The 23807-nt window shown below is 47.3% G+C and overlaps 1 protein-coding gene across 2 annotated transcripts in view; it reads left to right on the top strand.

Annotated features, from left to right (window-relative positions):
* HHAT (hedgehog acyltransferase) overlaps positions 1-23807 on the top strand; it is a 163543-nt gene that overhangs the window by 102482 nt on the left and 37254 nt on the right. For both annotated transcript variants that reach the window (XM_070395775.1, XM_070395773.1), the window contains exons 10-11: positions 5334-5535; positions 23459-23603. In XM_070395775.1, the coding sequence (XP_070251876.1) occupies positions 5334-5535; positions 23459-23603 (347 nt within the window). The remainder of the gene's footprint in view (positions 1-5333; positions 5536-23458; positions 23604-23807) is intronic.

The raw sequence follows: 23807 nt of genomic DNA, 5'->3' as shown, positions 1-23807 counted from the left end.
ACACTTAAGTGGACCAGGCTTACCTGACAAGTTCAAGGTTACAGAGCTTGGTAAGTGGCAGAGTATCTATCTCTGTCTCTCAGGCACTGCCCTCCTTCTTGTCCTGAGCTCTGTGGCTGTTGCTGCTCTGGCCAGGACTAGTGATGAGGACAATGGGGCTGAGCCATTCATGCTCTCAGACTCTTCTGCAGTGACAAGAGAGAGCTTTTGAGGAGCTAGCGTTTGCTCTATGAAGGTAGAGTGAACCTTTCTCTAGGATGGAAGTTACAGGCTTGAGTTCATCAGCTCAGCACTTTAATCCTCTGAGCCACAGGCTTTGTGGAATGAAAAGATTATTATTATTTTTTATTTGTTGGCATCTAATCACATGAACGTAGAACTTTAAATGTAGACTAACTATCGCCTGAGTTTAATCTCTATTTTATAAATTACACAATGTTCTGTTGCCGAATAGGGCATAGTATTTTTTAATAGGCAATTTTTCAGAAGTGCGTATAGAACTTACAGCCAGCATCTTTCGGTAAAAGAGCTGAGAGCTAGTCCCCCTCAACATGTGCCCTCTGCTTTGAAAGTGGACTTCTCAGCCTTCTGAAGATGGTAAAGTCTACAGTTGCCCGTTAACCAACTGCTGCTTTTTTACTTATTAAAATTCCATTATGGTCTATACTAAACAGGAAGATATTACAAGTAAATTATATTCTTTTCTGTGTGCATCTTTGAAAACTTTTCATAAGTAGATCTGCAGCTCCCGTGGTGAGAACTAGACAGTGGGCCTTTGTCCACGACCGAGAGAATAAGAATCAGGCTGGTGTGTCATCCCTGGGCTGTAAGAAAGAGAACTCAACGCGGCCCAAGGCCAGGGCCAGAGCCCGGGTCGCACCCGGGGAGCCACTGCCCGTGAGAGCGGGCTCCAGGACAGCATGGCCAGCTTTACAAAGACCTCTGAGCAGGAGCCCATCTCAGAGCCCAGGTGAAGCGAGGTGAGGCCACGTCACCACCAGTGTGATGTAGCCGGAAGTCTTGCCTTTCCCAGCCACTGCGGACTCTAGTCTGTGAAAGGCTAGGACTTTTCAGTTTGGGAATCTCTTGAGGTTGGGATTGTTCCAGAGGTGGGGCCACATGCTTGTGACTTTTCGAGGATAAGTAGGATCACCAAGTGCAGAGGGGTTTCAGGGCCCCTCAAGTGTCTGTGTTCTCTGGGCATCAGTGTCCTCCGAAGTCTCCCCCAATAACTGGGGCAGGACCTTATAATCATCTCTTAGTTCCTAATTGCTCACGATGGGCCTGTGGCAGTGGTGACCTTTATCACAAGTTTAAAAACCGTGGGAGGCTATGAAAAGTAAATGGAAATCATGTCGTTAGATATAGAAATACTGCTGATTAGTAACTACCATGTGTAGATGGGTGCGCACGCGCATGTGCACACACACACACACACACACACACACATCCCTCTAGTACTGCCTGAGGAATTTTACACTCGGTTAAAATGACCACCTTAATAGAGAAGACATCTTTTGGCGAATAACTGTTCAATCAGTGGTACTAACAGTAGGTTCTCTGGGTTAAATAGAGAGTTGGAATATTCAAAAGAGACTTCATGGGGAGGTGGAGAGAATCAGCTGAATTTGTAGACTGAATAGGAATTGGGAAATCAGAGAGGATGGAGGCGTGAGAACCCCATTTGCTCAGGACCTTAGATTTTGTAGAACTACTGGGAAATGAGGGTGGGAAGGTCAGGCAGAGCCGGAGAAGGATCCAGCCGGTGTTGGCCTCAGCCCTGCCAAGCAGTAGGTACTTGGAGACTGGGCACCTGCAGCCCCACCTGGACTTAGTCCCCAGGACAGGGAAACCCAGGATGTTAGGTGCCCCGTGCTCTCATCTTGAGGTCAGGGATTGGTCCTTGGCAGGGAGTTTGAGGATTCTGTGGCACGCCGAGGAAAAGGGAGCAGAGGCCCCAGAAAAAGGGAACATGTGGTTTTAAGATGAGTGTACTTACCACATGGATTCTTACCACCCCTGTCCCAACTGCGACACATATTCCCGAGTTTGTCGTAGTGGATATGAGGGAAATAGGTATCTTCTCCCTTCACATACACCCGCTCAGCAACAACCCCAACAGTCAGCTTCTCATGCCCACTTCCCTCACAGTCAGACAGCTGCAGGACACCAGCCGGGTCAGGGCAGCAGGTGTAAGCTCTGCTCGTGGGGCAGAAGGAGATCCGTTTGTTTAAAAACGGAACGTACACCTCTGGCCTCTGAAACAGAGCTTTTCGGCCCACCCTCCTTTGAATTCACGGGTGTCTTTCTCCCGAGCAAGATTCCTTCCCTAAGAGGACATTTCTTCAGCTAATAAAACACCAGTGGATGCTTCTGTGGAGACTGCTTTGAAGAGTTGGTTAAACAAGAGGAAAACATCACCAAGAAACGGTCCCACCAAGATCAATGGCTTAATAGCACACGGGCCTGGGGGTGCAGAAGCCAGAACGTCCTAGGTCCCGATTTCACCTCTCCTGGCCAGTGGTTCCTTGCAAGGTGGCTTTAATGATTAGGAATGGTATATACGAGGCACCTGGCTCACGGACATCCAGTAAAGGGGAGACGTTATTAATAGCATCCGCATTTTACCCAGGTTACTCTCCTGTGGGGGGTTTGCTGGGCTGCGCCGATTCTGTGAGATGGCTTGACATGAAGAAGTGGCTGCAGCGGGTGCCAGCTTCCCCAAGCGGCGTCTCTGCAGGCGGTGACCAGCGAAGCTGGCCGGCGGGGGCGGCCCTGGGCACACCCGAGCTCACACGATCACTGACACGAGAGATCTTTCATTTGTGCTCTGTTGATAAAGTGGCGCTTTCTTCCACGGGGAAATCAATGTCACGCGCAGTGGATCTCAGAGAGTGGGGCCACACCGCTGCTTTTCTCAGAGAGAGACATTTCTGTCGTTATGAATCACGGAGCTGACACAAGGCTGGTGGAGTTTGTCAAAAGGAAATAACCTGCTTACTCTCCTCCTGCCACACCTGCTGCCTTCCAGAAGCTAAGCGTGAAGAAGGGAGGTTGATCTTCCGCACTGGAGACCAGACCCTCCTCTGGTTTCAAACAAGCAGACGCATGTCCTTGGAGACCTGCCATGTCTGAATTTCCACAATGAAAGGAATTCTTGTCGGCTGTCCGCTAGAAGGCAAAGTCACACAGCCATCGTGCCAGGAGACGCCTAAAATAGCTGAGCATGTAGTTCTGGGCGGATGCTTCCTCGTCACAAGCTTGAAAACACGTTCCTTTGGAGTTGGGTCCGATGTGAAGGCCCGCTGGTGCGGATGACGGGAGGTTTCTGTGCTGTCTGGGGTTTTCTGACATGCCCGGGGGAGCTCCCTGTAGGATAGTGAGACAGAATGAAAATCTCACCACGAAACAGTTATGTTAGGTGAGAAGAGTATTCGTATTACTATTAACTTGTATAAAACAGTTACCTGCAGTTTCTATAAACAGTAGCCATTCCTCATGTTTTAAAATCGGTTTGACCACCCTATTTTTTTTTTTTACAAACAGCCTCCTTACAAGACTGACCGCATAAGTCCAGCCAGATGGAGTGTGGTGATGGGCAGCGGTTACGTCCAGTCCAGGCTGAGAATTGTGGTCCTCTGCTGAGAACTCTAGACCAATAATCAAATAGCCTCTAGGGGGCAGCAGAACACCAACTAAAACCACTGTGCTTGGGGCTGTCAGCTTTTCTGGCTCATTGCCCAGCCCTTCCAAGTCCATGGTGCAGCACCCATCCTTCTCCCTTTAGCCTAGAAAAACTCATCCTGTAGGCCTTGCCAGGGTGGGGACCTTTGCCGTTAAGCTTTTCTTACCCCACTTGCCTCCACTCCAGAGACCCCCTTCTCTGATCTCTGAAACCCTCCTGGTCTACCTTATATCATATCACCCAGCTTCCGCGTTTGCTATTGTTTCACCATGAGCTACACCTGTCCTGTTGGCAGGAACATTGTCTTATGTCACTGTATTTCCCATGATACCAGGACTGCCCTGGAGGCCTAGCTAAATGTTTGACAGCAGATGGAGGATCCCTTAACCTGTAGTGAATGCTTGGTACATATTTGCTAATTTGATTGTCAAGATGGTCTTGTTTTTGCACAGGAGAAAGTATTTGCGTTGCTTCACTTATTTCTGAAATGGCTGCATTCTCCCATGCGTTCTGGTTTGTTCCAGAATGGGGTGTAAAATAGAGGGTTTTCAAAATAAACCCCGAGGTGTGATGGGAAACATTACCGTTGGTGCCATAGATGCAGGTTGGCTCTGCTCCTTCCTGGCCGTCTGCCTTGGGCAAGTTCGCTTCTCAGCCTCAGTTTTCTCACCCATAAAACGGGGCTATCTAAGCTGATCATGTAATTTATTATCTAAACGAGCATATTTGAGAGTAAAGGAGGACATTTTTAAATCATTGCGATCATACAGTGTCTTGAAATATTTTTTTATTGACTGAGGAATGGCTTTTATTTTTATACTTTGGCTTTCTTATAAAATTGTCCTATTCAGAAATGACTTTCAAAATGAAATTTGGCACAAAAATTAATATACAGACAGGACAGATTGTAAAGGGTGTGTACCTAGCTCTGCAGGCCCTGCCAACCCATGGTGTGCATCTTGTCCAGCTCCAGAAGGAAATCCTGATCGCAGAACACGGACCCGCTTCTGTGCAGCCAGACGCTGTCTCGGCAGTAGAGAACGTACCCCGGGAAGGCTGTGCATTTGGGGTGATAATTTGGCTGCCTCTGAGCACAGAGCTCTTCTCCTCACTTGCGAATTCACTCCTGCCTCCGGGCAACTTGCCTGGAAAGCTGAGGAACCGGCCTTGCCACCCCTCTTCTGCACCGGCTCCTGCTGGTTCAGCAATTGTGCTTAAATACTGGGTTTACCATAAACTTAATAGTCTGAGCTATAAAGGACACGCCTGCCTGCCTTGAATGTTGGTGTCCTCAAGTAGCCAGAGCCTCACTGCCATCCTGTGGTTGGCTTTCCAGGTTGGACACATCCCTTGTAGAAACAAAGTCCATTACTCCTCACCCGGCCTCTTGTAAGTGCCGTTTGCTATGGTAACGAGAGCTCTTTGACCGCGTGTCCATTTAACCTAGAGCCCCGCAGGGCCGAGGCCTATGTGTTTGCCAGCTCCTTGCATGATGGGAGAATTCGAGGAGTGCTCTGTGGCCTCCTGGAATAGGGGCGGGTCTGCTCACGGTAAGTGTCATCGTGTGATAGAAGAGTCAGGCCAGGGGACCGGGTGTATTGCAGGGACAGCCCTTTGCATGGCTCCTAACAGCCTCTTCTTTCTCTAGGTATGTGTACATTCCAGTGGGCGGGTCCCAACACGGCCTGCTGGGGACACTGTTTTCCACGGCGATGACTTTTGCATTTGTGAGCTACTGGCATGGTGGGCACGACTACCTCTGGTGCTGGGCAGCGCTCAACTGGCTGGGAGTCACTGTGGAGAATGGAGTCCGGAGGCTGGTGGAGACCCCGTGCATCCAGGACAGCCTGGTGAGCAGGAGCCTGGCTCGTGGCAGGGACAGCTGAGCCGGGACCAGGGTTTGGGAGGGAGGGTGGTCATCAGATCCAGGGCCTCATGAGCCATGCTTGCTAGATGGGTTCAGAGCCTCTGTGCCTAGAGGCAGGGCAGTTTAGTATAAAGAGTCTAATGGTAGCTATTTAAAAAATGTAATGTTTTAACCACAAGAGCAATACATGTTTATTATATACTAGAGGCCCAGTGCACGAAATTCGTGCATGGGGGGTGTCCCTCAGCCCGGCCTGCACCCTTTCCAATCCTTTGGGATCAGTCCTAAACCGGCAGTCAGACATCCCTCTCGCATCCAGAACCACTGGCTCCTAACCACTCACCTGCCTGCCTGCCTAATGCCCCCAACTGCCCTCCCCTGCTGGCCTGGTCGCCCCCACCGGCCTTCCCCTGCCAGCCTGATCTCGCCCCTAACTGCTCTCCCCTGCTGGCCTGATCGCCCCTAGCTGCCTCTGCCTCGGTCCCCACCACATGGCTTTGTCCGGAAGATGGCCCGTTGGCCTGGTCTAATTAGCATATTACCCTTTTATTAGTATAGAAAGTTAGAACACGTAGATAAGAATAGAAGAGAAAAAAGGGCTCAACAGAAAACACTGTTAATCCCCATTCTTCCAAATATTTGCTGTGTACACACACACACACACACACACACACACACACTGAAAACAAATGCTGTTATTCCAGAGATATGGTTGTATCAGGACCACCTTTCTATGTCATCAAATCCATTTCTAACAACCCTTTTTAATGGCTCCACCAAATTTCACTATTGAATGTGCTATAATTTATTTAGTCTTCTATACTGTTTAACTCTGTGGTTCCCAACATGGGCACATGCCCCACAGGGGGGCAATTTGATTTTTAAGGGGGGCAATTCGAGAAGGAGTTATTAACAGTGAATATTTTGCATTTCTTATGGTTCTAGGGGCCTCATATACGATATATAAATACATATTGTGACATATTTATACATTTCAGTTCTCTATTATATGTTTTAAAACTTTGTTTGCTATATTTTCATATCACTCCATGTTATTATTTTTTTTGACAATTTCTTAGTGATTTCTTCCTCAGTACTTCAGCTGCCCTTTCGTTCAATTATTTTTTTCTTTCATGGATGCCATGTTCTTTGGAATCTTGTTTAGACCAAGTTAATGTCCTTTTAGGCTTCCTCCATGTGAAGAGGAGTTCACTTTTTGAATAATAAGAATTATATGTCATGGGGGGGGGGCATCAGGATTTTAGAGATGCCTAGGTGGGGCATGGCCAAAAAAAGATTGGGAACCACTGGTTTAACTCTTCCTTAGCTGCCAAAATGTGCCGAGTTACCTCCCTACCACCAGTGTGTGAGGATGCCCTTATTGGCACAGAACAGTACTGGTGTTTTACTCTTTGCTAATTTGATAGTTACTGTTCTAGCAGCATAAAAAAGCTAAGATTTAAGACACATTCCAACTCCAGAGGAAAATGATTTGGAAAATAAATGAAGCACTTTGCTTTGCACATTTTAAGTGTTTTTAAACCATGAGTGAACGTTTTAGAATGGAAATATGACAGAGGATGTATTAGAAGCTTGTAGGAAATCATCGGGTCTGCATATGCAGCAATATTCTGATAACCCTGAGAAAAAGCAGCTAAGAAGAAAAATGCTGGCATTAGTGTTACAGTAGGCAACAAAACACAAGAAATTTAGTGCGCAGTGAGTAATGTGGCTAAATTCCATCCGTAGAGGCAAGTAAAGCAAATACATTTTTAAAAAACCAACACTACCAAAATAGAACCCATTTGAGTGTTTTTTCTATTTAGCTAGCCCTTGTACAAGTGGATAGTTATTCCAATAAAAGTCGGGTACAAAGTACATGGCAACATAACACAGCTGAAGGAATTTAAATATGCTCATGCGTGTTTAAAGATAAGTATCTTATTCAGTAGTATCACCCAGCAATCAGCGGAAAAGAAATGTCAGTTAATTCTAATGGAAAATGACATTTCAGTGAAAGGCATGGCCGTACAACACAAAGGAAAAGCCATAAAAGGTGGCATCATAGAGGTTTCCATCTTCATCCTGAAATCTGAGCGGTCTTCCCCGAGGCCTGAAACCCAGTCATCACCTGTGAAAGCCTGAGAATTCCTTCCAGCCCAGGCTGAAGCCCTGTCACAGCCTCACGTTCCTTCACGGGAGGGCGAACGTTAACCGTGAACTTAATGCTACGCAGTGCTCTGTGGACTGTGAGCTATGGCTTATGTTATGAATATATTTTAAAAACCTGACATGCTGAAGAGTAACCCAAACTGTGCCATGCAGCCCGTGGCTTGTTCATTTGGTTAAAAAAAGGAATGAAGTCAGTGAAAACGCTCACAGGAGAAGCACTCGAATGTCCACTCTGTCCCATCACGGCTCACGCAAGGACCCTCTTGTGTTTACCAGTTTCTGTCCACAGCTCAGGCACCCATGGACAGAGTACTTTTTGAATATATACTTTTGGTGAGACACATGCCTTTGCATATTGCAAATATGCTGTTTAGTTTGCATGCTTGTTGAGCAAGAACATATCTCATAAAGCCTATTTTTTTTCCAGCTGCCTTATCCTGACTGCCTGGTAGTTGATTGTGGGTGTTTAGACTGGAACCTCCTTGAGTACAAGGTCAGGGTCCCATCACTATTTGTATCCCCAGTGGTTAGCTCGGGGTCTGTGTTAGCCTCAGAGTTAAGTCAACGCACAATTAATGCTGCTACTTGTCCCCCAAGGGCTCTCCCTCATGACTCGGTATCGTATGCAGTTCAGCCCAGATTCTGTTTCCTTCAGAAAAACACGGCTGGCTTTCCAAAGGTCCACCCCCCTTTTGAAAAAATGGTTTCCTCACTTGAGTTGCCCTCTTGCCCTCTCTTTTCATGAATCCATTTCCTATTCTTTTGTCAAAAACTAAATAAAGACTCAATGCCTCTTTGGCACCTGCTTTCATCTGACTGGAGTCGCCCCAGTTGACCTGGTGATGTTTTTACAATGTGAGTTCACTCCCCACGCCCCTCACACACTCTTCCCCTGGCATTCATCCTGCGTCTGTCTTTTAAATATAGATAGACATATGTCTGAATAGCAAGCATTATCATTCCTTCTTTTCCATATCTTCTTCTTCAACCTCAAAGCTTTGTCTGGGGCACACGGTACAATAGGTTTCTATTTCTTGGTGTTGATAGAATGACAGCTGAGCACTCACCCTGAGACTGGTCAGAGCTGAGTCTTGTAAACAGCAAGCCCTCTGAGGTCCTGGGAGAGCTGTTGGATCAAACTTTCTGCCATAATGGAAATGTCCATTGTATTGTCGAACGCATTAGTCACTAGCCACAGTCAGCACTTGAGTAACTCATTTTTAAATCTGTTTTCATTCATTTAAATCTAAGCAGCCCCCAACTTCCTTTTTGAGCAGCCAAGTTCTAGAACATATTCCTTTTCTAGAAAAAATTAAAAGAATGTAGCGTGTTTGCTATAATCTAGAATGATCTTCATTAATGTGTGGTACCTCATACATCCGACTGGTTACTGATTCTCTCCACTCGAATATCTCACAGCTATCTCTGACTTAGGCTGTGTAGCACTGAACTCATGTGCCCTTATCTCTCAGCATTCCACCCAGCTCCTCCCCCTCAAGTATTCTCTGTTTCTGCAAATGGCACATTCCTCGGTCTAGTTACTTAGGTCCCAAACCATCAAGGTAACCTTTCTGTGCCCCTGTCCCAGTTCTTCCTATGTGTACTTACATTCTGCCTCCTCAGTAAAGATGATTACTATTATTATTATTATTATTATTTGCTTGTTTTCATTTCCACTGAGTCATCCTAATACAACTGTTCTCATTTCTTGCCAGGTCTACCATGTAGCGTCTAACTAGTCTCCCTGCTTCCACTTTTGCCTTTTTCTTATACTTCTAAAAATATATATATTTTATTGATTTTTTTACAGACAGGAAGGGAGAGGGATAGAGAGTTAGAAACATCGATGAGAGAGAAACATCGATCAGCTGCCTCCTGCACACCTCCTACGGGTGATGTGACCGCAACCAAGGTACATGCCCTTGACCGGAATCGAACCTGGGACCCTTCAGTCCAGCAGGACGACGCTCTATCCACCCAGCCAAACCGGTTAGGGCCATTTTGCCTTTTTCAGTTCATTATCCTCACTGTGCTGAGTGATGCTTCTCAATAAAACCCCAACCATGTTGTTGTCCTTCTTAAAATCCTTAGTGGCATCCCGTTTTCTTAGGACCAACTACTTAATATTTAAGATGGCCTATGTGAGGCCTTGCCTGATCTTGACCTTGCTACCTCTCCTCATCCTCTCTGCCCCTCCTCCTCACACTCTGTTCTTCCACCTGGTCACTTACATGCCTGGCCCCTCCAGCCTCAGCTCCCACATGCAGGCTCTTCCGTCTCCTGGGATGCTCTCTCTTCTTCTCCTCCACCCATATTCATCCTCCAGATTTCAGCTTGAACGATGCCTTGCATGGGTCCCCTTCACTGACCCTCCTAAGTCAATCAGGTCTCATTTAATAACTCGTGTGGGCACCTCGTCTGTCTCTTCTGCTATACTTATCACAGGCGCAGTGAAATAGTTGTATGGAATAACCTGTTAATCCTTAGCTCCATCACTGAACCGTAAACCTCATGAGACCAGAGACCTGCATTCTTGACACCACATTGCCGGGCACAGAGTAGGCACGCAGTAAATATTTGTTGAATGAATGAATGATACTTTCTGACTTCCGTGAGGGGAGTCAAGAGGAAGTCAGCTTACGCAGCAGCATGAAGAGTAAGGTGAGGCTTGTTAAGCATTATGCGGGGTGTTTATTTTATTTTCTAGCAGGGTAGATACTAATTGGTCTAGTTATGAAAAAATGCTATTTTAATGCCGAGTGCACAGAATACATAAGGGGAAGAGAGGGGTAGGAAGGAATGAACCCTCCCTGTACCCTGCTGCTTTGTGAGAGGGGGGATTATTGCTTGTGACTCACCGAGGCAGAGCTGTAGGAAGCTGACACAAGGCATTATCATAAAGCACCAGGCTGGTGGACAAAGAGAGGAGTTACTGATCAGGCAACATGCTTTCTCTCTATACAAGCGCTCTCCCAGGGAGCCAGAATCTGTGTTCAGCCTTGAAATGTTTTTATTTTAATAAGTGGAAATATTTTGAAGCATCAGTAGAGTGACTCACCTTCTCGCCAGTTCTCAATCTGATCTCTCCTTTGAAGGAGGACACCTTCAGGCTGCTTGCCAGTCATTCCAACACAAAGGAGAGTCTACATCTCCAGCCATTCACCCACCCACCCCCATTTCCATTTCATTGAATGACACAAATGCCTTCCTCCCACTCCCCTCCCCCCTCTTCGTTGCCCCAAGAGTGCCCTCCTAAGCTGATTTATATTCTCTCCGAAGCAGTAAAGTTTCTATTTATAGACTTAAATGAGGAAGCGCGCCTCCAGTGAAAATCACGGAGGGTCAGTCTGATGGTTCTGGGAGGGATCTGACGCCTTGGTGTGTCAGAAGGAACCCAAAGACCATGGCGCTATGGTGACGTTCATTTAGTTTATCCGATGTATTGAACAGTTTGACATTGAACATGTAGGTGCAGAAATCCCAAGAGTTTGAGCAATCAGTCTCTTTAAACGGATAATTGATTGTAAGATCACCAGCACTATCCAACCAATGGATACTTCGTTCTGCGGGCTCCTAACTCACCAACTGGCAAGATGCACATGTTCGTCGGCCTGATTAGAAAACCCTTTCACTAGGGGTCAGTGATCACAGCCCCAGCTCACTGGCTGGAGAAATACAAGGCTAACTGTGCTGAGAAGAGCTGTTCTGCTTGGCCATGGCCCGTGATCTACTCCTCCGCTACTTAGATTCATTTCCACAAATGGAGATCAGGCGCTCAGTGTAGAGGAGCCAGTTTCTCCTGACCGGAACCTGTCCCAGACTGAGCTCACTTAGCCAGTCAGCCTGTCCTTCACTTCTTTATTTGCTCATTTATGAAAAATAAATTTCAGCGCCCTACGTGGGAGACAACTTGCAGAGCACCGGAGAGCTCTGAGCGAAAAGCGTGGTGCCTCCCTCCTGGTTCCTTCTCTGCTTCCTCCTCCAGTGCTTCAACGTAGGTAGCGTGCTGAGCTGTCAGGGCCCAGCTGTAGGGTCTATTATTACCACTTTCCCTACCTGAGTGAAGTGTCTTGCCTGGCCTCCTGTCAGGATGGTCATCTTTACAGTGGCTGCTTTGGATTAAAGAGGCAATAAAACGGTGGGACACACACTTTGTCTATGAAGACCTAAATGATCTCTATAAAAAATGGACTTGTTTCCATAAACATCAAAAATAATGGCTGGCCTAGTCTGCCCAGGCATTGCTCAGAGGAAAGGCGAGAGACAGGCATTGGGGAGAATGTAGGTGATATTTGGAGCCATGGGAATGTTTGAGGGGAGAGAGAGAGAGAGAGAGAGAGAGAGAGAGAGAGAGAGAAAGAGAAGGAGAGGGCTTCGAGTCATCTTCCTTGTCCCCCAGGGGTTGATGATCTAGCTGGAGAGGCGAGATGTGCGTAGCTCAGTTGAGGGCCCGTGTGAGGCATGATGTGCAGAGACCAGATGAGTCACGGAGGCAGCTGGTGTTCGGGAGGCGGGCGGTCCGTGTGAGCTAACCTTTAGGAATGGCTTCAAGGGCTGGGGCTCGAGTAGGACGCTGAAGAATTGAGAGTGGGATTTGGACAGGTGAGTAGAGAGGAGAAGGTGGGCATTCCAGGCCAGGAGGGCAGCACACACAGCCTGAGGTCAGGAGAGAGAAGCCAGAGGCTCAGGCCAGGAGGCTGACATAACAGACAGGGCAGTGGAGGAAAGGAGATTAGAGAGGCCAAGTGGTCCCCCATTCAAAGGGATCTGAATGCCACATTTAGAAATACACAAATGCAAGCTGTTTAACCAAACAGGGGAACATCTAATCAAGGTATTAATCCCACACCTCCAATTAGCCTGCGTGGCAGCTTGTTAGCACCCCCTGGGCCCCTGGATCAGAAAAAAGCAGTGCGTGTGTTTATGAACAGTGTGTTCCTTGCGGGGATGACGGCCCGCTGGGGCCCCCTCCGTTGTCTCCCACTCATTAACGATGCAGGAAACGCTGCGAGATTCACCGGTCATACATTTTCTTCTCTGTGGGGATCTGAGCCCGAGCCTTAACCCCTCTGGTCTGAGAGGTAGAATTATTCTGCAAATAATTCCACCGCTTAGTTAAATATGTTTAATATGGCAAAAGCATTTTCAGAGGTTCTTTTTAACTTTCTGTTACTGAGTCTACTATCTGACAGGCTTTGAAAGAGAGTCCATTTTCAGATATTCATGGATTGACCAGCCGGGTCTGGCAGCCCTTGGATTTCTGCTGCCTCTCCAGTCCCTCCCAGGTTAGCCCCGAGCAAGGCAGGGGTCAGGGTCTCGTCTTTGCTGGGGGAAAATGCTAAGCCAAAGATGAGAGCCATAGCTTGAATGTAAATGCTTAAGACTGGCTTTCCTAGGTGGCGGGTGGGTTAGATTCTTTACCTGAGAGCCCCTGGTTTCTGCGTCTACAGCCCAGATACGTGCTGGCTGCTCTAACCACAGTCTAGAGCAGTGATGGCGAGCCTTTTGAGCTCGGCGTGTCAGCATTTTGAAAAACCCTAACTTAACTCTGGTGCCCTGTCACATATAGAAATTTTTTGATCTTTGCAACCATAGTAAAACAAAGATTTATATTTTTTATATTTATTTTATATATTTAAATGCCATTTAACAAAGAAAAATCAACCAAAAAAATGAGTTCACGTGTCACCTCTGACACGCGTGTCATAGGTTCGCCATCACTGGTCTAGTGCCAAGCAGCTTTCCACTGGTGAACTTGGGGAAAAGCAAAATCTCATCATGTGTCGGTTGAAGATTTGGATGTGTGTTTCCAAATCTGGGTCTCTCTTTTGCCCAGAACATCTAAATTGCCCATCGGAAGTAGCAGAGCTTGGGTTTCCAGTGTTATTATCAATGAAAGGATGAGATAGCCCCTTCTTCCCAAGATAATGCACACATGCTTAGTGTAAAACGTTTTTACATACGTATTTATTTACAACATTTGTGTGTATTATGTATATAAGAGGTAGCGTGTGAATATATGTATGTGTATATGCGCGCGTGTGTGTATGTGTTCATTTTTTTAAAGCTCCGAGAAGTCAAAAATGAGCAGGACTTCCAAAATATCTCACATTCCTCCCAAGACCTAGAAATAAACGCAGCTTTAAAAGGCATACTGAGCAGCTGCCGGGCTGGTTTGAGACGCACTGGGTTGGTTTCAATGCACTTGTGATTGCCGACATTTATTGAGACACACAGTTTAAGGTAGCTCTTGCTTCTTCCTTTGGCGTCAACCCTGTCGCCCACCCAATACCCTGTCGCCCTCCCAATACCAAGTGCTGCCACAGCCGCTGTCTGTCCCGAGGGTGGCAGGAAGGCAGCTGCTATGAAGGGTGCAGGGCACCTATCAAGCCGACTCCGTGCTGTTCAGAGTGATGCTGCTGAAATAATTTCATTGCGAGGAGAGATGAAAATGAAGAGTAAAGAATAACAGATATAATGAAGTTTTATTTTTATTTAAAAACGCATACAAGCCCAGGAAAGTGTGTGAAAGGTTGTGCACTAACACGTTAATGGCGGTTAACTCTTACTGGTGGGATTACTTGTCATACGTGTTTTCTTGGTTTCTGCCCATGTATTTGTCCAGCCTTTTCCTACAGTGACTATGTATCGTCTAATTAAAGGTTCTTGAGAGAAAGGAGGACAGATGGGCTCACCCTCAGGGGGCTTTGCTCAGCTGACCCCGATGCTTGACTGATGCTAGAATTGAAGGTTACAGTTGTCTTTCTCAGGAGCAAGGCCCGTGGAATGACTCTTCTGAAAAGTGGTCCACGTGCAGTGGGCATGTTCACCAACGCCGTTACCCCACCATCTCACGTGCTTTCAATCGTAGCTTTGTCGTTATCCCTGTTTGACAGTGGAAAAAACACTGAAACGCAGAAAGCTTAGGAAATGTATGTTCCTGGTGCGAAAGTCACATCTTAGCACAAGGCTTCATTTTGATGAATAAGCAGGAGAGCACCCTCCATCCTTCACTCCCGTGTTCTTCTCCCAGCAGCAACGACGTTCCGTTCCCTGATTTCTGATATTTACGTCTGTCTTTCTAAATAGAGTCTATAATTTATTTATTATTGTAAATATTAACTGCTTTCTACACGAGGTTTTAGCATCTTAGATCTACTTGTTTCTTCTCCGCCTAATATAATAAAATCTCTGTGTGGTTTTTTTTTGTTAATTTCAGTGTCTACATTATTATCACTGTGTTAAGTGCGGCTCACTGCCAAGCCTGTTAATATGCTATAATTGCTTTTCCTTTCTTAGTCGACTGTTTTACCTCCCTCAGATTAAGGATTGCCTGGCCTCCTTTGTCTGATTAGTAGTTTACTGTCACCACTTCTTCCCAACAAAATTGAAAAATCCTCAGAATAGTATTCTCCAGGTGGTCAGACATATCTGGAATCTGTCAGCTCCTTTCTTTTCCTGGAGAATCTCTCTTGAAGCCCTCCCCCCTCTCTCCTCCTTTCCCATCTGGTTCATTTCTCCTCGGACCTGCTGAATGGGCAAAGAGAGAGACAGGTGTTGGGTAATTGCTGAGCGCTGTTACTGTACCTGTTGCCCCTGAGTTTAGAGTCTCTCTGATGTGATTATGAAAAAACCCTTCATTTTGGGGTGGAGAAAGAGAGAAACCCAGGTTCTATATGCTCAGTACCCGGATGTTTAACCAGCCTCCCTGGTCTTCTCTGACATGGTGTGCTGTTGCCACCTGTGGCATGTGGTTCTTCTAAAGGCTGGGCCTTCTGGAGATCTGGCATATGAATGACTCTCTGCTTTGGCATCTAGTATTCAGGTAGCTCAGCTCTGCTAATTCCTTCATCTGCTTTCTAATTTATAAAAATGGGTTGGCTTTGCTCACCTGCTCTTCGCTTCTCTCCTGTTTCTTGTCTGTAGATTTCTCTGTCATTTCACATCATTTTAATGGGGTTATTGAAGGGAACAGAGATGACTCATCTACTCTATTTGACTGGACGTTACTAGAAGAGTTCTCTGTGCTTCAGTTGGTGGATCATTTTGCAATGACTTACCTTTTGGATTTTTAAATATCAAGTTTGTTAAAAAAGCAGGCCTTGCCCTAAGCTGCTGTTTTTATTTTTGAACAGCATATAGCTGAGGCCACAGCTGTCACGTCCTCGGCTTATTTAATAGTCCCGAGGGACCTCAGTGCTGCCTGGAGAGGGAGACCCCAGTGCCAGGAGCAGCCATAACTTGGTCCTGATAGTCATCTGGCTTCCATCTCCTTACCCATTGGCCTTGACTCTTTATACTCCAGGGAAGTGGCCAGGGTCGAAGGTCATTTAGTGGAAAGTTTCCTAGATTTCCTTTTTTTTATTACTTTATTCCTTTTTAATTGATGAAATAATTCATGACCATATGCTCCTGAAAAAAAAACCCACAAAACTAAACAGAGCCTGGTCAGAGCGGTACAGTTGGTTGAGCATTGTCCTGTGCCCCAAAAAGTCGCTGATTTCAGTTCTTGGTTGGGGCACATGGCTGGATTTTAGGTTCAACCTCAGTCGAAGGTAACTGATCGATGTTTTTCTCTCTGTCTCTCTCTCTCTCTCTCTCTCTCTCTCTCCTTCCTCTCTCTAAGCATGTCCTCAGGTAAGGCACCCATCCCCCCAAACAAGCTACACCTTGCTCAGTTTCCTCCCACAAGAGGTAACCATTGTTTATCAGATTGTAGTATAGCTTCCCACACCTTCACTACTCTGTGTGTGCATGGGTGTGCTTTAAGAAATGTATAAGTACTGTAACACTTGTACTTTTTTAGATTCCTCATGGTATGCTTTGAAGAAGTTTCTATATTAGTGTATGCAGATCTGCATAATTGGACACGGCACGGCTATATTATAATTTGTTTAGCCGTTCTTCTACTGTTGAGAATTTAGGCTGCTTTTAGTGTTTTACTTCTGCAAATGCATCCTCAGTGAAGATGCCTGCTCCTGCCTCCTTGTTCATACGTGTAAGTGTTCCTTTAGGGCAGGTACTGAACACAGATAGAAGAGAGCAGGGGTTGGTGAACCATGAGCCAGAGCTGGTCTGTTGCCTGTTTTTCTATGGCCTGCAACTAAGAGTCGTCTTTACATTTAAAAATTGTTTTTGTTCAATGGTCCATACTTTCCCCAGTGAACTGAAGGATCACCTTTCATGTATAGTAAATATCCAAATATACATGAGTTCACTTTGAGGTTCTAGTCTGTCGCATTGTTCTAGCTGATTATTCCTGTTTTACTAGTAGGCACTACTTTCTGTTAGTAAGATGGTATCATCTGCATATCTTAAGTTACTGATTTCACCAATTTTCACTCCTCCTTTCTCTGAGTCTAACCCAGTTTTCAGTAAGAATGTGCTCTGTGTATAGATTAAACAAATACGGATATAAAATGCACGCTTGTCTGTCACCTTTGCCCGTAGGAACCGTGGCGTCTCTCCATCTTCTGCCCTGACAGTGGCTTCCTGTCCACAGCCTCTGTTGTTTTATCTAAGCCAGACACTGAGCTACAGAGCAGATGACTTGCCCATCCACGCGAAACTGGCTCTGCCTCCATCACTGTAGGCATTTGATTCTCTCTCAGGAGCACGCATTGCTTGGGTCTCAGTAGCAAACAGAGGTCAGAGCCCCACAGAGAAGAAAATGTATGACCAGTTAATCGCGCAGAGGTTAACTTCAGGGACCAGATCTTTTTTGAAGCTCCTTATAAGGAGGAACGGAGCGTTGCTTTCTGAGCGCCTTCTGGAGCCCCTTGGCATGGATACAGGAGGAGATGAAACATTTAGGAAGCCAGGAGGTTGTGTCACTTATTTGGGGAAAGGGAGAGACAGGTGTTGGATAATTACTGAGCACACAGTACGCATGGGTCTTGGGTGATGCCGAGTAGAGAAGAGGCCGCCCCGTCCTTCAGGAATTTACCATACTGGTCGAAACATGAGGGCGACGGTAACTGGTGAAACGTGCACTTCTAAATGGAAATGACCCGAGTGCCCTGAGAAAGCAATCTGAGAGAAGCAGTGCCTGGCAGTTTGGTCCAGATGGGATGGGGGCCTGGGTGACTTTGGAGTCTGAGTCCTCCCACCCTGAGGGCCTCCCTCTGGCTGTCCTTCCCTTTCACAAGTCTCTGGTTTTATCTGTTTCATCTTCATGGCCTGCGGGTATCTCCGCCCTCCCGCGCCCCCCCCCCCCCCTCATTTTCTTGCTTATCCTCTGGTTAGCACTTTTATTAGAAAACGAAAAACGTCAGTGATTATTTGGAAGAACTGTGTCCAGCTGCTCAAACCCACCCAGTTTCTGTTTTTAGCTTCTCCCCCACTTAAAAATAAACGGGATCGGGTCTCACTTGCCAAGCCTCTGTCACCATCTCCAGCAGCCATTTCTCCAGCCCATCTGCTCCCCCAGATGCTCAGCCTGGCCCCTCCCCCAGCTCAGCCCCACATGCAGCCCCTCCGTGGACAAGTGTAGGGCCAGCAGCCCCCTGCAGCATCTGCCCCCCACCCCCGGGCTGTGCTGAGCGTCACTTCTGACCCAGATTCTGCAGCCCACACCCCCGGGCCCAGCTCATGTGTCCCAGCCAGTCCTGTGATTTCCAGGGACAGGATGTTGACTGGAAAAGATAGAAGAGTTGCCATGGAGATATGAATAAACACAAGCCATGGACACGTTGCAGCAGGAAATTCAAACGAGTTTGACAGAAGTTTCGTTCAGCCCTACGGTTTACTTTGATTGGGTTCCATGGCTCACTTCTGGAATCTTAGAGGGAAGCTTAAATCCAGTGCTAAACTGTCAACATGACATCCCCACACCCCAGCTCTTATCTCTTCGGTCACAGTGTGCTTGCCCCGAGAAATTAGAGGTCGGCCTCTGCTTTTCTGGATGTTCTGAGGGCCTTGCTGTATCCAGGCCCAAGGCCCACTCAGTACCTGGGGTTATAGCAACAACAACATGGAGAGAAACTGCCCCAACCTGCATGTAGGTCAGAGTGCATGCGGAGAACTAGTCACCCTGCACGGCACCGTGATGCTCTCCAACCTGCTCACCTCCCTTTCTTCCTCTTCCCTTGTGTTCAGGGGTGTGGATGAAGAGGTTTGGAACTGGGGTGCATCTTGCCTAAACATGGCTCGGGGCACAGGGCTCCCCTCTCTCATATTTGATGCCAAGGGGTAGTGTGTGTGTGTGTGTGTGGGGGGGGGGGGGGATGACTCAGCACGGAGGCCCCTAAGGTGCCCTTTTCTGCCGGGAGGTGCATTTTCCTGGGCCCTCGGGGAAAGGGGACCCGGTTTTGGCAGTGCTCCTAAGGAAGGAGGAAGGGAAGTGCTGTGCCCCACAGGCCGAGAGGGAAGTCAGCTCCATAATGAATGTGGAAGAAAACACTCACCCTCTCTCCAGAGGGCGCTGTGGACCTTTCGGGCAGGACAGTTCTGTCACGCACTTCGCAGTATGTTTATCATCCCTGGACCCTGTCCATCAATAACACAGCAACCTCATGCAATCATGTTGTCCTGGGGATAACCAAAAATGCCCAGCAAATTTCCAGGCATCCTCCGGGGGACAGTGCCCCTCCCACTTTTTGCCGAGAGGATATTGAATTGCCACAGGCTCATCTAGCTGGGAAGAGACCATGCCAGCCCAGAGCTCTTTTTTTTTTTTTTTTTTTAAATATATTTTATTGATTTTTCACAGAGAGAAAGGGAGAGGGATAGAGGGTTAGAAACATCGATGAGAGAGAAACATCCATCAGCTGCCTCCTGCACACTCCCCACTGGGGATGTGCCTGCATCCAAGGTACACGCCCTTGACCAGAATCGAACCCGGGACCCTTGAGTCCGCAGGCCGACGCTCTATACGCTGAGCCAAACCGGCTAGGGCCAGAGCTCTTTTTATCATGATATATCTGTGTTCATGAAAATCAAACTCTGTTTACCAATCGTTGCCTTATCTGATCAAGTTGGTGATTCTGATTTTCAGACCAGATGGCTCTTCACTGTATCCTGATCTATTTCCTCACTGAGTTTACAATTCATCATGAGTTCTCTGACCAAGGGGTTTTCAAGCATGTAAGCCATGAGGACGGGTGACTGCCTTAAGGCTTGGCCCCTGCACATGGCAGCCAGCCTCCTAGAGGTGAAGGACCACGGAAGCAGTGACCACAATCGCTATAGGACTTCAGAGGAGAGAGTGTAAAGGAACAAAGAGTTTCAAGTGGGAACTTTGGCCCTCTGTCCCTAGAGCCTCACAACGTCATATTTATTGATGGAGCTGGCTGGGCCGAGAGAATATACCCCTCCAGCCTTGCCCATACGGCATTTCCCCCCCGGGACTCCTAAGTATGGGACTCTCCTCTTAGAACATGCAACACCTGACTGTTGAGTTAGGGGCACTGACCTCTTTTCCCTTAGATTGTAAAAAAAAAAAAAAAAAAAATTACAATAACCAATATGGCAATACCATCTGGGTGAATGCCTGGTCTTGAACCATACACATACAGGTCATATAATAAGAGTTGCATCTTATTGGTCACGTTGCATAATAAGGTTGTATCTGACTGGATTCTTGGTACCAGAAATCCTTATATGCACCTATAGGCACCTGATTTCTTAAAAGGTCACTTTGGAACAAAAAGGGTAGGTAAGGACAACTATTATTATTGTAAATCAATCAAAATTATACCTATTTTTTTTGTGTGTGAGATTGGCAAAAAATACAACATGTTTTTGGTGTGCCACTGGATTTTGGTCATTAGTGTGTGTGTGCTATGAGACGAAGATGGCTGAAAATCGCTGCTCTAGAGTTTTTGTGAACCAATGGCTGAGGCCAGATGGTTCCCTAGAAATAGAGAAAGAATCCTCAATGTCAAAACGGTTCCTTCTACAGTGTGTCCGGGGAATCTGAAGGGGAGAGACGGTTGCAGCCGAGACAAAGACCCCTTTGCAGTTGATTGTACCCTCTGTGGACTCTCCAGGCTGGCCCTCCCTTTCCTCCTTGTGGCCGGTCCTTCATTCTGCTCTTCCTCTGACTCGCGGTGAGGAGAAGCCAGGCTGTGTGAGGGCGCTGTTGTTCATGCACAAGGCTAATTTCATCAGTCCAGAGGATTGGGCTATTAGTTAAAATTAGGCTTTTGGATTTTCTTTTTCATCATCTATTTTGTCTCCCACCCACTCCCCCTGGGGATAATTAAGAATTGCCTATGAGCCTCTTGATTTCTCCTGTAAGTCTTTCTAGCTTATTGATTCCAACAGCCTTTAACATTCTTGCTTTTTTTTTTAATTAGCTCTCTCTAAAAATTAAATTGTGGTTATTTGTTTCAGATTTTAGGTGTCCTCCCTCCTGTTTCTGAGACTAGAGGCTCGTCCATATTTTCTATTATTTTGACTATTTTTTTCCATAAGCAGAAGTAGGAATGTATTGACTCCTATAGTTGAGAGAGATACTTGGGAAATCAGAGAATTAAGGGAAGATCCATGGGAGCCAGGGCCTCGGGTGCTGGAGAAGGAGCCTTGCTCCTCCAGCACCCATTCCTTCCCACCCCCTCACTCCCAGCCTCCAGCATCTACTCCCCCGTCCCCGCCCGCCTCCAGCACCCACTCCCCCTTGCCTCCTGCCTTGTTCTGCACTTACCCCTCAGCTCTGCCTCCCACCAGAACCTACCTTGCCTCGTGCCAGGTAACCTGGCACCGCAGCCCTGCTTAGCAACCCAATGCAAAGAGAGTTTTCTCAGCATCTCTCTATTGATTATCTAATAATTGTAATCATTTCCCCTAAAAGGAGAACCACTTCGAGCGTAACGGAGCCATGTCCGCTCTCTGTAATTGACGTTAATAAGAGCAAGGTCACACAGGGCCCTGGACCTCCCCAAACAGGAAGTGAGGCGGTGGAGTGTGTGTGGGGGGGGGAGACAGATGGGGTAGAGCAGATGCAGCAGAGTATCTGACCCATGGGGTCCCTCAGAAATCAAATGTGTTATAATGTCCCTCTCCCTGGAGAGAATTATTTGGACACAATTTATGCCAGTTAAAACAATTCATATTTTCCTGATTTATTATTCTGGATTTTCCCTGCTGTCTCCCTGCTTCCTCTCATCCCGCCTCCCCACTTACTGCTAATTGAGTAAGTAATACCCAGAAAATACCTCCCTCTGCTCTAAAATGCAGGAACTGGTAGATCAGTGTCTCCTTACTCTCAAGGGTGAGGAGGGCTGGGTTATGAGCCTGCTCTCTCCCCATTTCTCTCTCATTACCAGCTTCTATTCTGTGTAATTATCTCATCCGGTCGTGTTTGACAGCCTCGCCTGGACGTGCTTGTGGCCTCTTAGAGCAGGGAAAGAGACCAGAGGTCATCTTGTCTGGTGGCCCGTAACCAGGGACGCATCAGCATCACTGAAGATCTTTCCAGAACAATCACATCCAGGCAGACGGCCCAGTCAGTGCCCACTGCTCAGCTCACGCGTGAGAAGGCCTCACGCTCACAGATGGGGCAGGATGGCCGTGCTCCAAGGTGATGCAGGAGGAGAGAGCCATGGATGGGAGATGCATGGTAGCAGCTCTGAGCGGGCAGAACAGATGCTGGGCCTGCAGGAGAGAAAGGGGGGTGTCAGGAAGTCATCTCTCTGGGTTTTCAGAGGACCCTGACTGAGGTTTGCACAGTAGCCACAGGTGATGCACAGAAGGGGCCCCCAAAGCCAGTCAGCTTCCTGCTTAGTGCTTTGTGCCTGCCACGAATCCGGCCGATTCAGAATTCCAGGTGTAATGGATACAGCTGGAATCAGGAGGCAGTGACCACCCCAGAGATGGACAGGTTTCAGGAGGACACTTCGCTTCCTCTCTTTTCTGTCTTTGGATTAGGCTGCAGTATTTGTCAGAATCCCTGGGGCCCTGTGTGTCGGGCTGTTGCACTATACCTAGTCCTTATTCTAAATACACAACCTCAAAGGACAGCCCCTGCGATGTGCTCACGGGGCCCACACACTGCAGCCACGGCAGGGGCCGCACTCGAGAGGCCCCCAGAACGTCAGGGCTGAGGTAGCAAGGCTTGGTTGACTTGATGACATCCTCACGAAGGTAATAAAAGGGGAGGGAAAAGTTGAGGGAAGACCTCGATGGATGAGCAGAATTCTCTAGCATCCATTAGGGAAAACATCTCTCCAGTTCCATGTATTTCAGGTGCTGCCAGCTCACCATTGGCGAACCAGAGCTCCGATTCTAGGAACGGAGTTGGCTTGAGCTGCTCTCCTGCGCCCTCTTAACAAGGTTCCTCCTAATAGTGGGTAGAGCCATGGGGTAGCTCCCCATGGTCAAGTAAACTGGCCTGGAAGATCGCCCCGATCTGGACCTGGTTACATGGAGTTGTGCTTGTTACCATGGAGAACAGCTTCAGCAGTTCTTGTGCCTATAGAGGTACATGCAGAAGATGTGTAGAGACATTCCAGCTAAAGCTTAACTAGCTTCAGAACTTGTGTTACACGTGTCCGGGGAAAGCTCATTTGGGTCAGAGGCAGTAACAACTTGGGGGTGTGGCACTTCTTTCCTTAGACCAGAATGAGCATGTTGCGGGAATAGAAGTTTTGAGACCTGTTTAAATAATAATTTTAATTTAAGTAACAGTCCAGGCTCTGGGGGAAGCACCCTGGGTTGCTGACGGAGGAAGGCTGGATGCCGTGTCAGTCTTAGACTTTCCACCGTGCAATGAGGTGCTCTTGCCTTCCCCACAGGTCCAGTTCCTCTCCCCACGGGCTCGCCGTCGCTTCCACGCTGCCCTGGCCTCGTGCTCCACCTCCATACTCATCCTGTCCAACCTGGTGTTTCTTGGGGGCAACCAAGTTGGGAAGATCTACTGGAATAGGATCTTCATACAAGGTAAGTTGCCGGGCAATGCTATTTTCAGTCAATTTCTTGCTTTCCACATAGGCACTTGGTATCTTGGGTGGGGTGGGGCATTCATTGTTCTATTTATGGCATATGACTTATAAAAATACCAGCCAGGAACAGCGCCCTGTGTTTTGAGGTACTTCTTACGTATGACATGTGACGCTCAACATCAGAATGTTCTGTCCTGCCTTG

This window comes from Myotis yumanensis, unplaced genomic scaffold (genome assembly GCF_028538775.1).
Source record: "Myotis yumanensis isolate MYYU_CA2020_CCGP unplaced genomic scaffold, mMyoYum1.0.hap1 SCAF_17, whole genome shotgun sequence".
Classification (NCBI taxonomy): domain Eukaryota; kingdom Metazoa; phylum Chordata; class Mammalia; order Chiroptera; family Vespertilionidae; genus Myotis; species Myotis yumanensis.
Note: the sequence above shows the minus strand (reverse complement) of the source record. Positions and strands in the feature narration are given on the sequence as shown.